Source organism: Populus euphratica, unplaced genomic scaffold (genome assembly GCF_000495115.2).
Source record: "Populus euphratica unplaced genomic scaffold, PopEup_1.0 scaffold3.1, whole genome shotgun sequence".
Taxonomy (NCBI): Eukaryota; Viridiplantae; Streptophyta; class Magnoliopsida; order Malpighiales; family Salicaceae; genus Populus; species Populus euphratica.
In genome coordinates, this window is record NW_011499847.1 from 3,607,919 (window position 1) to 3,622,011 (window position 14,093).

At 31.1% G+C, this 14,093-nt stretch overlaps 3 protein-coding genes across 3 annotated transcripts; all 3 read left to right on the top strand.

Annotated features, from left to right (window-relative positions):
• The first annotated feature begins 368 nt into the window (after positions 1-368).
• LOC105107768 (uncharacterized) lies at positions 369-972 on the top strand. The gene has a single exon (XM_011001811.1). The coding sequence runs from the start codon at positions 470-472 to the stop codon at positions 866-868; it is 399 nt and encodes a 132-aa protein (XP_011000113.1). The 5' UTR covers positions 369-469; the 3' UTR covers positions 869-972.
• A 996-nt stretch (positions 973-1,968) lies between these two features.
• On the top strand, positions 1,969-3,230 carry LOC105107777 (2-hydroxyisoflavanone dehydratase-like). Its single transcript, XM_011001823.1, has 2 exons — positions 1,969-2,113; positions 2,169-3,230. Exon 2 carries the CDS (start codon positions 2,219-2,221, stop codon positions 3,143-3,145), a length of 927 nt encoding a protein of 308 aa, XP_011000125.1. The 5' UTR covers positions 1,969-2,113; positions 2,169-2,218; the 3' UTR covers positions 3,146-3,230.
• A 1,400-nt stretch (positions 3,231-4,630) lies between these two features.
• Positions 4,631-5,866, top strand: LOC105107787 (2-hydroxyisoflavanone dehydratase-like). Its single transcript, XM_011001835.1, has one exon. The coding sequence runs from the start codon at positions 4,723-4,725 to the stop codon at positions 5,617-5,619; it is 897 nt and encodes a 298-aa protein (XP_011000137.1). The 5' UTR covers positions 4,631-4,722; the 3' UTR covers positions 5,620-5,866.
• Positions 5,867-14,093: the final 8,227 nt, after the last annotated feature.

The following is a 14,093-nucleotide window of genomic DNA, read 5'->3' on the forward strand; positions in this document are numbered from 1 at the left end:
GCACGTATATATAACAGATGGCACCGGATCAGTTGTATATAAAAAAATAGAGAAGAAGAATTAATTTATCTATTAAATTCAATACAACGTTAAATAATAATAAAAAATTAAATTCAAAGATTTGCATGTCGGAATAAAAATCCTGCACGCGATCATGGATATATGGATTCTTCTCTCTCTTTTTTCCCTTAAGAAACAGCTATTGGAGTATATTTAGTTTATAGAAACATTAGTTTCAAACGTAAATTTATGACTGAATAAATGGCATTGATTAAAATAAACTCGCCTCCACAAAACTCAAATAGATTCGAACAAAACAGAAATGATAAAACGTTTTGATCATTAACTGTTGAACAATATCCCCTTTCACTGTATAAATTACAAACCATTTCCATCCCAACATGTATACCACTCTCCTGATCATAGCTAGACAATCAAATTAGAAAATTGACCACACAAGGTTCTAGCCATGGCAAAGCTCAACATCTTTAATGTCATTCTTGCATTGTTCATAGTTGTCGCACCAATGGTTCTAGCTGAAGTGGAGCTGAGTCCTTTAGCTGAACCAGGGCTTTACAGCTATGTCGAGCAATGTGTAGCCGTAACAGGAGCGAGATGTGGGGATGAGATTCTATATGGCTCCTTTATGGGAAAGCCCGTTACTCTTGAATGCTGTCAAAAACTCTTGCTGATGGGGAAGGCATGTGATGATGCATTGATGAGGGTTGTTCTCGAATTTCCAGAATACAAGGGACACGAAGAAGAGGCTCTGGCAGGGAGCAATAAACTCTGGGAAAAGTGTACTCTAGCCGTGCAAGCTGCCTCATCTTCCCCTTCTAACAAATATAATACACACACACACGTATAGGCTTGAAGGGTTAGGTATTTCATTTATGTGCTTCAAATCCAATTCAAGTTGAAGAATTACAACATGGTATGTACGTACGTATAAGGGAAACTGAACACATCACTGCCCAGTTAGAACACATGTCTTTTTTTCTTTTTTTTCCTCCTCTCTTTTAGCAAAACAGATGATTTTACTGGCTTGTTTGTATTGGTTATTTCATTGTGTTGGCGAGTCAAGTTTCCCTTCGACACGGAAAGGTTTTAATTTTGATCAGCAAATGAAAAAGAGAGAGAGAGAGAGTTTATTTTATTAATGGCAGCTCTTGTCGTTATGTTAGGTAGAACATGGGTTTCAAAACCCAGTAAACTTCTTATTTGTGGAGTCATAATACAAAGCTACTCGATAAATATAATTTTAACAATAATATTTATTACAATAATTTAAGACTTTACTGTCTCAACAAACATGTCCCTGCTTTTTTTTTAATTTATTTGGCATATAAAATCAACTCCAAGCGATTTTTTAAAAAATATATATATTAAAAAAAATTTAAAAAATAAAAAAATCTTAACGTAATAACTACGAGATGTTGCCTGTCTTCATCAAATCCAGTTAAATAATTTACTATTGACTATCATTAATAATCGTGCGAGCCACTGGCTGTTGCTGGCCGCCTTCGTGTTTAATATTATTTCCTTTCCCTGGAGATAGAGTTAAATATAATAAAACTCCCTTTTTGTATTTTAAAGAAACCAAGACATTATTTTTTCTGTTTTCAAGAATTATATAATTGATTCTTGTAGTTTTTAATTTTATCATGATTTTAGATTTAACAGCTATATTCAAATATATTTTTTACTTGAAGATTATTAAAATTATTTTTTAGATTTTTTTTATTTTTAATATAAATATCAATTTGATGTTTTTTTTGAAGCACATTTTAAGTACATAAAAAATAAAAATTATTATACTCTTAAACACCCAATTAAAAAATTAAAGATAGTAGGTAAGATTGGAGGTGTTTTACAGAAAAGAAAGCATTTTTGGAATAAAAACACCCTAAAATGATTATATTATATTTTAGCTGGTGAAAGGATTATTAAATGGTTTCTGATCATGCAATTGTTTCTTTGGTTGGGGTTTTATTTTTCGGGGAATCAAAGAATGGCAGGTGCCTGTAAAGCAAAGCAATTATTTTTGGCAGACGGGTTGCTGTTCAATGCCTCTCTTGATTGGCTCAGTCCTTTTATTAAGGATGAGGCGCCCCCCCCTCTTTATGCACATCAATTCAGATTTATCCTTCTCGCTCCCAAGTATCCTTTCTTAAGTAAATGCTTGTTCTTTCCTTCTTCCTTTCTTTCTTTCTTATCAATGGCATCATCTCCAAATAATGAAATCGCCCTCAAATTCAGGTTCTTTCAGGTCTACAAAGACGGCCGTGTTGAATTATTCTATCCACACAACAAAAAGATCCCACCGTCCGATGATCCAGTCACTGGAGTCCAGTCCAAAGATGTAATTATCTCATCTGAACCTCAAGTCTCTGCCCGTATTTTCTTGCCAAAACTCAAAGACCCTAACCAAAAACTCCCCCTCTTACTATACATCCACGGAGGAGGATTCTCAATGAAATCTGCCTTTTCTCCTGCCTACCACAAGTTGTGCAACCAAGTTGCTGGTGAGGCTGACTTTATAGTTGTCTCTGTGGAGTATGGTCTCTTTCCTACCCGACCCATACCCGCATGCTACGAGGATTCGTGGGCTGTGCTCCAGTGGGTGGCATCACATGTTAAAGGGAATGGACACGACCCATGGCTGAATTGTCATGCTGATCTTGGGAAAGTTTTTATTGGGGGAGATAGTGCTGGAGGTAACATATCACATACTTTGGCTTTTCGGGTCGGGTCAATCGGGTTGCCCCGAGGGGTGAAGGTTGTGGGGGTGGTCATGGTGCATCCCTTCTTTGGGGGCACCAAGGATGATGAAATGTGGTTGTACATGTGCCCCACTAATAGTGGGCTGAATGATCCTAGGATGAATCCGGGTGTAGAGGATCTTGCTAGGCTTGGGTGTGAGAGGATGTTGATCTTTGTAGCCGAGGAAGACTATTTGACTGTTGCAGCTAAGAATTATTATGAGAAGTTGAGAAGGAGTGGATGGAAGGGAACTGTTGAACTTGTTGAGAATGAAAACGAAAACCACTGCTTCCATTTGCTTGATCTCGATGGTGACAAGGCTCGGGAAATGAGGCATAAGTTTGTTTCGTTTCTCAAACAGGACCAGTTCAATCTTTTGTAAAACTTTGTTGTCTATTGTCCTGTAATGGAACTTCGTATCCTCTTTTCATTTAATAATTTCATGCAAGACGCTTTATTACAGTTTATATGATGGTCTTGATGTGCAGAGGGCCTTCCAAGTGGGTGGTTATTTTATGGTTCAACTAGACCGCGTGTAGTAGCCCTGGGGGTTTGGAATTCAAATTATTCAATTATAAAGGTGCACAGCTCAGAACTGCACAAATACAGGGCATGAAAGTCCTGGTTTTCTAAGGGTCTGGATGACCCAATCCACCAGAAAAAAACGACCCGAAACAACGAGTCTGCCCATGCTAAAAAACAAAACAGTAAAGCCCAGCCCACAAATCTTATTTATATAAGCTGGGTATGCGGCCCGGCCCACATAAATGGAAATGGATTTAGATTGGCTCAAACTGGGATGTAGTTTGTTTTTGAGTTCTTTTTGAAAAATAAATTCCAAAATAGTAAATTATTTTTTTTATATTTAGTAGTATAAATAAAAAATAAGTTGAAAAATAATTTTCAGTATTTTGTTATGTAATGAAAAATAAGTTGGAAAATAACTTATTAATATTTTATTTTTTTAAGTTTATTAAAATAATAAGAAACAAACTTTATAAATTAAAAAGTTGACTGAGAATGAAATTTCCAAATATATAATTTTATAAATTATCTCAAATAAAATAAACAATAAAGATCAAGTATAAATTATCTCAAATAAAATAAACAATAGAGATCAAGTCTAAAAAATAAAAAAATAAAAGATGAAGAAATTAAAATAATAATAATTAACATTTCATAAATTATTTGAAATAAAATAAGTAACAATCAAAATAATAAGAATTAAATTTGATAGATAAAAAAGTTAAAGAGAAAAGCAAATAATAATTATAAAAATAAGGATCATAATTAATATAAAAATTAAATTTTAAGAGATAAAATTAAAAAATAAATATTCAAAATAAAATACATATAGTAATTAAAAATTTGAGGATCAAAGTTGATATAATCAATAAATAATATGATATTTTTAAATTTTTTATAATTTTTAGAAAATATTTTTCTTCTAAATTTTTCAAGAAAATACTTTTTTAGAAATCAAGTTGATTTTTTTTATTGACAAATTTTTTTATTTGTTAATTTTTTAATAATAAATAAATATAAAAAATTTAAAAATTATTCTTTAAAAAACAATTATGACATTAATAATATTTGAGAAAGATCCATCTTTGGAGTTTGTGCTGGGATTGTTTGTTTCCATCGCTCAACAATCAAAGCTTTGTCCCTTCCTCCAACGGATCGCTATTCACTGCTGGACAAATGGAGGTTCGGTGATATCTCTTATCCACACATTTTTTACGTGGTTTTCTTTTCTGCACCACCACCTATAAAGTTCTTGCAATTGCTTAACTACTACTCTTTATTTGTTTTTATATAAAAATATTGGATGGAAAAGAGAACGATAAGATCTTTTTATTTTTCATTTGGTAGTTGTGGTCTGTTATGTTCTCTATATATTGACGTTCCAACTCCCAAAGCAATGTATCTTTCTTGCTGCTTTAAGCTTTCTCTCCTCAAATGGGCAGCAATGAAATAGATCGTAAATTCCGATTCTTGACAGCATACAAAGATGGGCGGGTCGAAATACACTACCCGACCCAAAAAATCCCTCCATCTAACGACCCAAATACCGGGGTCCAATCCAAAGATGTTACAATTTCAACCGAACCACCTGTATCCGCCCGAATTTACTTACCTAAAATCCTTGACCCGACGAAAAAAGTCCCAGTCCTCTACTATATTCATGGTGGTGGCTTTTGCTTTGAGTCTGCCTTTTCACCACTTTTTCACAGCCATTTAATGGCATTGGTTGCTGAAGCCAATGTCATTGCCGTGTCGCTTGAGTACGGGCTATGGCCGGAGCGGCCCTTGCCCGGAAGTTATGTGGATGCTTCGGTGGGGCTCAAATGGATAGCATCACATGTCAAGGGAAACGGGCCTGAGCAATGGTTGAATGACAATGCGGACTTCAGTAGGTTTTTTATGGGCGGGGATAGTGGTGGAGCTAATATGTCCAATTTCCTGGCAGTTCAGATCGGGTCATACGGGTTGCCTGGGGTGAGGTTTATTGGAATGATTATGGTACACCCTTTTTTTGGTGGTATGGAGGATGACGAAATGTGGATGTTTATGTATCCAACAAACTGTGGGAAGCAAGACCCTAAGCTAAAGCCGCCGCCAGAGGATTTGGCGAAGTTAGGGTGCGAGAAGGTGTTGGTGTTTCTTGCCGAGAAGGATCATCTAAGAGAAGTAGGTGGGATCTTTTACGAAGACTTGAAAAGAAGTGGGTATAAAGGGGCTTTGGAGGTTGTGGAACATGAAGGTGTGGCGCATGAGTTCCATCTCTTTGATCCTGCTCATGATAAGTCTATAAGTTTGGTCAAAAAGTTTGCTTCTTTTCTCAATGAGGTTTAGGTCAAGCTTCTTCTTTTTTCTCTCTCGGGTGTGAGCAGAATATCCTCCTTTCGATTCCAAGAGTGTTTTTTTTTTTCCTGCCTTTCATTTTCATGGTCAAGACCTGAGGTCGGGATGGGTCTTAGAAGTTGTATGGTATTCGATTATAGCGAGCACGACAAGTTTGTTCTGCAACCTCGATAATGTCTTTGCTTCTATTTGAAGGTAAAATCTCAATAAAATGCACCGTCAATTTATGCAGGCAAAATTAAGTTTATTAAAAGAGCACCCCCATAACTAATTAATTATGGTAGTGTACATTAATATTTTGTTCCGAGTGGACCTTCAAATGAAATAATTTCTCTACGACGATGCTGATGACAAATAATCTTCGACTTTGGTCACAACCAAGAGGAAACTCCGTTCGGGAGTTCTGGCAAAGCATTGGAGGGAAGGAGGCTGCGAGCATTTTTGGCGGTTGAAAGTTCTTGCGAGGAAAGTTCAGTTATTTTTTTGCAACGTATTTTTAAAAAGTTTTTTTTTATTAAAATTTAAAATTTATTTAGAAATGTGATTATGGTTGGTTTTCAAATACATTTTCATGTCAAAATACATGTCAATAATATTTTTTTATTTTTAAAAAATTATTTTTAACATCAACACATCAAAATGATTTAAAAACACTGAAAACATATTAATTTAAAATTAAAAAAAATTAAAAAAATAATTTTTTTCAAAAATACTTTTAAAATATAAAAACAAACAGGCTCTAATATGTTTTGGATTGTTTTGATGTGTTAATATCAAAAATAATTTTTAAAAAATAAAAAAATATTATTGACATGTATTTCAACATGAAAAATTATTTAAAAAATAACTATAACTATATTGTTAAACATGCTATAAAAATATTGAGAATATTATTTTTTTAATCCTTTTCTTGTAAAACAAAAAAATTTCATTGCTTAGCCGGCCATCAAAGCTAACAGTGGCTTGAATTACATGGTGTATGTTCGTATGAAAAACATTTTTTTTTTATTTTTTATAGTATTTAAATAATCAATGATATAAAAATATAATAATTATAAATTAATAATAATATGTTGTTGTTGGTAGTGAATTCGTGGTAAAGAGACAAGGATGGCAATAATGAAAATGATGGCTAATAAGATAATAGCAGGTTAATTTTTAAAATAATTGAATAATATTATGAGTATATTATTATTTATAAAATATTTTTTAATAAATTAACCACAGAATGGTTGTAAAATGTTTTATATTAACTAAATTATTAATAAAATATTTCATTAGAAGCAAACAAAAATATTTTATGCGAGTCAAACACCCCCTAACAAACACATGGGCACTTGATAATTTCTAGGCGGTCACGGGTAAGTAAAAACACTAAAAATAAAAAATAAAAGTAACTGAAAAAATTGAATAAAAAAATAATTAAATTAATTAAAATTTTAAAAAAACTAGTTGGTTTGGTTTTATAAGTAAAAAATTATAAAGACCAAACTCAAATTAAAAAAATAAAAAAGACAGAGCCAAACTAGTTTAAACCGGGTTTTTTTAAAAAACTAAATTGAATAAAATTAAAACTAATTGGTTTAAATCAATTTTATTTTTTTTAAATCAATTTAATTATTTTTTTATAAAAATTAAATCAAACTAAAAATAATAATTTATGCAAGCAACCATGTTTCACTCGGAAAATATTATATTATACTATACACTAAATAAACGGGGTTTCATTATAGCTCCAACGACAAAAGCATTGTTCACGTTTCTATAGCGCCACAATTGCGTTAAAATTTTACCCTAATCCTTTGAGTTTTTTTGGTTTTCTTTATGATTTGTAACCTGAAAATTTATAGTTTTATACTTTGATATTAAAACTTTATTTTTATTATTTTTTACATTGTTATTAGATATAAAAGAGAAAATCATAAAAAATAACAAGAAGAAAAGGAGTTGAATTGACCTCATTCTAAAAAAAAAAATCAGTGTTAATAAATTTGTTTTTCAAAGGAGAGTTCAATGATAATGTTTTTTTCCTGATAATGATATCAAGAAAAGCATATTAAAGTTTGTTTAAATCTAGTTTTATTTTTTATTTTAGATTTTTAAAAGTAATTTTAGAGTGTTTTTGAATTTGAAATAAACTTAAATTTGCAGGGTGTTTGATAGAATTTATTTGTCAAAGGGAGATCAAAATAAAGTTTTAAAATTCAAAAACCTTGAACTTTTTTTTTTTAAATTAATGTGAGTGTTCAACCTAATTTATATATTTTTTAATTAATCTTACAAGCTTAATATTAAAATTAATAATTATATAAATCTTCAATTATTTCAAAATTTATAAAATTTAAAATTTTAATTTTTTAAAAATAAATTTAAAATCTTACCAATTAAACTGTACCCTTTAAAATTACCTCGAACCCATTTTTTTAACCACTAGGCCGTAAAATTGTTGCAGCAGACGGTGTGTAATGTTGCATTTTTATTTATTTTTTACTTTGCGTGAAAGAAAAGTTATAATTGTGAAAAAAGTGCAGGTGTGCAAACCTAGTCCAAGCCCATAAACACTTGCCCTTCCCTCTTCTGAGGTTAGGTGCATGGTTTTGAGGTCCTAGACCGTTAAATTTATTTTTGATTTAAATTAATTATCATAATGATATTTTAAAAAATATTTTATTTTATCATATTTTTTAAATGAGATTATACCTTTTAAGCTTATATTTGTGATAAATGTTTTACTAAATTATTTACGTGACCAATATTCAATAAATTATAGAAAAAAGTTGTCATTAATATTCAATGGAAATTAAATGGTTTTTTTTATTATGATTTTTATATAATTTTCATTAGTTGATTATTCTTTGATTGTTTTATATAGCCACGTAAGAACTATAAGGATTTTTTTAAAGTTGCTTTTTACCTTATTAAGAGTTTTTGCTATAAAAAAAATACTATTGATAAAAAAAATATCATTTCATTTTAAAAAATAATTAATAGGGAAATTAGATTTCCCCCCCTATAAATATTTTTTTCTCAATCCTTGATTAAATTTATTGAGATTCACGTGAATATTTATTTTAACCATATTATATTTTTATATAAAAAAACTATGTTGATAATAAAAAAAATGCATAAATAAAGGATGAGGAATTTGATTTGGAACAAGGCAATTTCTTTTCTTAAAAAAAAACTTAAATCTTTCAAACTTTTTCACATATTTATTTTAATCGAGCTTCGAAAATTGTCTCCCAACATGGCACGGACGTAATGTCTAATTACCCCTGTTGATCCTCACTCCTCTGCAAGTAGAGACGCTGCCCTTTGCGATTACTTTATGCCCCCATCCGTTTGATCTGAAAATTGGAAGCCTCGGACCTGGAGGGTGTAATCGCAGTTGAGGCCTCAGTGAAGGAATAGGCCCGAGGGGATGCCTTCAGCGTTGAAAATATATATAGGGGCCCGAAAAGAGTAGCGTCTTTTCCAAAATCCATACTTCCATTTGCTCAATCCCAATTGTGAATATTTATAAAAAGTTTTTTTTTTTAAAAAGGCAACTACAGTACCGTGGCTAACTTGTGAGCGAACGTATAGTCTGTTTCTTTCTCTGTACTTTGTAACTTGTATTTAGGATACTACAAGAATCAAGCAACCTCGTTCGTTATTATGGTAAGGGAAATACAGTGACACCATGCATATGCCAGCAATAATTTGGTGGGGTTGCTGCAACGAAATCATCTATCTAGTGCTTCGAAACGAAAAACTGATTGTTGTAGATTAGTTGAAGACCGTTCTACTTACCACCTCTGCCTGCCTGCTCCCCGCCACACACACACAAACCTTCAAATATATGCAGGACCATACGCAGAAGATCACACACATTATTTCAAAGCTGCATAGCAAGCACAAGAGGAATGATGGCTTCTGCTATGATCTGCACAAGTTGGAGAAGCCAACAAATTAGGTCTAGTGGCACTGGCAGAGATTGAAGAGGAAGGGGAAGAGGAGCTCTTTGAAATAGACATTGAGGTTGTTAATAGCATCCCTCCATCCCAGCATAACTGGGAAAATTACCTGACTGCAACTGGCAGTGCCCTTCTTGCCAATTGCTTGTTGCCAGTTTCTGATCTTTCTACCGCAGTTCCGATACTATCAAGTATCAAAATCGTGAGATTATAAGCATGTATTTTTTACTCCATTGTACTTAGATATATTGTTTGCTACAACATTGTTTTTGGTAAATACTATTAACAGCGACCAATAAATTTTTTTCAAACACAAAAACAAAAGAAAAGAACTGAGAACATCTGTGAGCAAGCATAGCACCAGAAATGGCATGCCCGTGAGTGGACGGTTCAAGTTTAGGAGAATATCCATTAAATTTAAAAATTCGAATGGCACAATAGTTACTTGTTGTGTGATGCTCCCTCGCCTCATCCTCTCACTAGCCCAACTTGTATACTTATCATCTAAGCTTTATAATCTGAAAATAAAGTCATTATAGCCTCAGTCCTCAGTTGATTGCAGGAAAGCCCTAGAACACCCAATCCCCACTCCGCATGATGGATGATTCATGACCTGCCCTCAAGTGGGAAATGTCTCATTCAAAATAGCGAGCTGATATCCGTAGGGTGTTCTTGGCGGAGAGATACTGTTGGTGCTAACAAAGCACACCATAGGAAAACTGCTAGAATATAAGATCATCTGAAACAAAACTTTCAGCATAAAACAAGTGTTACCTATAAAAGTTCGAATTCTAAGAGTTTATGTGGGTTTTTTTATTTTGTGTTTTTAAATTGTTTTAATGTATTAATATCAAAAATAAATTTTTAAACATAAAAAAAATCTTATTTTTTTAATATATTTCTAAATAAAGATTATTTTATAAAGCAATTAATGCTATAATTTTAAATCAATTTTGAATAATTTTTGGCTTGAGAAAATGTGCAAGGTATAAATTTATTTATTAAATTTTATTTAGTATTCTAAGTTTTTTGTTATTAGTATTGTGAGAATAGGAAGCCTATAGGTAATGAGGTCCTCAAAAAATCTGAGGTCCTCCAGCGAGTGGGTGTGATGAGTCTTTAAATAATTCCATTGCTGGTCCCAGAATTGCCATTCCGGGGGTGCCCCAGCGATCTTATCGCTGTCGTGGAGAAAGATTTGTTGCAGAGCAGGAGCTGGTTACACGAATAGGTTTTGATGACGAATGGGTGAGGTGAAGTGATGCAAGTTATTGACATTAATGGTAACCCCGTCCCCTAAAAATTAATAATAACAAATAAGGACTGGTTTTTATTAATGTTCGTCCTTTTAGAAAAACATTCTCTTTACCGCTGTTCATTGTGTACATTCCTTTATCAGTCCCTCGATTTTATTTTTGTTTTGATTTGGTCATCAAACTTCTGTTTGTTTTAATTTGAATCTCAAATGGGTTTTTTTTGTTATCCTGGATTTTTTCATTCTTTTAGTTTTTTTCATTTTCAATGATGTGGGAAAAAACAGATTGAAAATTAAAAAAAAATTATTTAATTATATTTTTAGTTTCTAGGCCAGCTAAAATGTGTTTGGTTGTTAAAAATAGGTTTATAGGAGTTTATGAGATATTTTTTTTGTTTTTGAATAAAACAACTTGGACCCTCGCTTTCTAATCACTAAAGTCATCGTGATCGGAAAAAAAGATAAACAAACAAAGCATTCTCTATCAAAATTTTAAAAAGTTAAGGTGGATGATATATTTTTCAACTCGTCATGTTTGACCCTTGATTTTTTTATATTATTATTGTTATTTTTTTATGCATTTTATATTTAGATTTATCTTAGATATATTTATTTAAATGATGTTGAAATAGTTATCTAATTATGCCAATATCTTTGACTAATATTATCATATTTTATAGTAATATTAATAATTATTATATAAATAATTAAATATAAACCTAATATGCACAATTTTCTAGTACGTGAAGTGGTTTCTGGTCTTTTGGGTTGGACACGTGGTATAACTGGGGGAGAGATTTACGGGGCATCTGCCATAAGTCATGGCTCACGAAAATTCTCCTTCCTCTTCCTTCACCAGTAACGAGTTTGACCGTTGACTTTAGAATTTAAATGCAGTGATACAGCATCATCGAAGTTCTGTTTCTCTTCGCTCTACATGAAACACGAGTCAGGCACAAGTGTAGATCAGTGCATTTTATTTTTTTGACTCTACTGAACTATACTGTTCTTAATTAGCTTGTTTTCTTTTTTATAATTGGAAGTGTTAAAGGTAAGCTAACTGCTGGAATTTTTATATATAAAATATATATCATACCATTCCGCTACCAGCCAATTTTGGGGTGGGTGAAGTTTACAGGAACCCTGTGGCCAGGGGCGTGCTCGTGAAGAACAGATCAACCTTTTTCAGACACGGAATTGGCAAGGACACACCGACACGGTATCGTGTCGGCCAGTACTAGTATCGGAAGCTAGTACTGTTACGTTTGTTGTGCATTAATATCTTCTAGAAGCGTTTAAAATTATAGTTTCAAAGTAACAATTTTTTCTAATCAGATTTCCGAGTGTTTTTTTTTTAAAAAAAAACGACACTTTGTAAGGTTATTAGGAAAATGAAAAACTATCTAAGAAATAAAATAGTTTTAACATGTGTTTTTTAATATTAATTTTGTTTATAACTGTTATTTTTAATAACAGTCATTTAGTCAAGAACACAATACATGTATTATAAATAATGAGTCACTTTGAGCCCTAATTTTTATATATTTGATATTATTAAAAATGTTTTGGTAAAATGATTTTAACCACGCACTAAAACATTAGAAGACCATCAAATAAAGCTATGTTTAATCTTAAATTAACTTTGAATGAAATTTATAATTAACTACTACCTTATTTAATGGTTTTATAACATGAAAATATAATTTTTTTGTTGGGATTTTTTTAATGTTAATTAAATATATCAAAACCAAAGCTCTATTGACTATTTTTTCTTCTCTAATTTTCTTTGTTGTCGTACTAACTTATCTCTTCTCTCGTTTCTAGTCGCAACTATGAAGCATTTAACTGTAAATTTTATTTTTAGACCATTAATTTTTTACAAGTTTATGAATTGAATTTTACATGTATTAATTGATTTGAATAAGGCATTATTTTTTAAATAACTATTATTTTCAACAGCAATTATATACAAACTATTTTATTATCCATATACTTTTATAACTTATGTTGTTTTATTTTATTTCTTTATCAGACTAAATTTTAAAAGACATCTAATTTCCCAATACTCGTCACCAGTGCATCGAACTTCTTACCTTTGAACCATCCCATCATAATTACGTAATCTATAACCAAGCTTCCTCGTGTTAGTATGTTTTAATCGCATAAATTTAATAATGCTGTGAGTCATTGTGTTCATAATCTGGTGTTGTTTAAAAGAAAAGGTAGGAATTATACTATCATGTCGGCAATTGTAATTTACATGGCTGACCCTCTTTTTTTTTTTGCAGTAAGATAATTAATAATTTATAACTTAATCTTTTAATTTGATAAAACTAATCAATTATTTTTCGTGGTTTACAACTAGAGAAAGAATGCGAACGACCACGTTTTACCAATAAAAAAATGACATTTTGGTGTCCAAGGTTGATTTTCACGGGGGATTCCATAAAAGTGGTTTTTGGTTTTTAATCATGCTATGAAAATTAGTTTAGATTTGGATTTTTTGCTGGGATTAATTTTAAGTCTTTAGGCATATTTGATGCCTCCCTAGGATTTTTTTTTTAAGTGAAATGATAATGAAATCTAAGTTTTTAGAATCTATATAAACCATACCTTAATTTTTCAGTAACCAAGGACACCTCCTCTGTTGTTGTTGTTTTTATTTTTTTAAAAATATGTTATCTTTCTAAACAAAATAATTTTTAATTAAAATTACTACAATAAAATTTAGAAAATCACTATACTATGTCCTTTTTTTTCAAATAAGATTTGAGCTCTCGTGGTAACATTGTCATTAATTTATAAGAAACTTCTATAAATCTAGTTTGCATATTTATTTTTCAAAAATTGTTGTTTTATGTTTTTTACAATACTAGTAATTATAATATAATTGATTATAACAGGGAAAAAAAGAAGAAAAAGACAGAATCACGTCCTCGAATAAAGTTACTAAGAACTGAAACAATCACATGCGAGCATCATGGAAAAGGACACTAAAACCCAGGCCCAGCAGGCAGCTATAAAACGTACCTCACGTTTTAAAGTCGAGGACCACCGTTCACATGCGTTTTAAAAATATTTAAGGGTTTTTTAATTTTTTATTTAAAAATAATTTTTTAAATATTGGTAGATAATTTTGATATTATAATATTAAAAATATTTTTTTAAAAATAATATAAATATTTTTTATATATTTTTAAGTAAAAAATATTTAAAAAAATAATTATAATTATATTTTCAAATAAAAAATATAA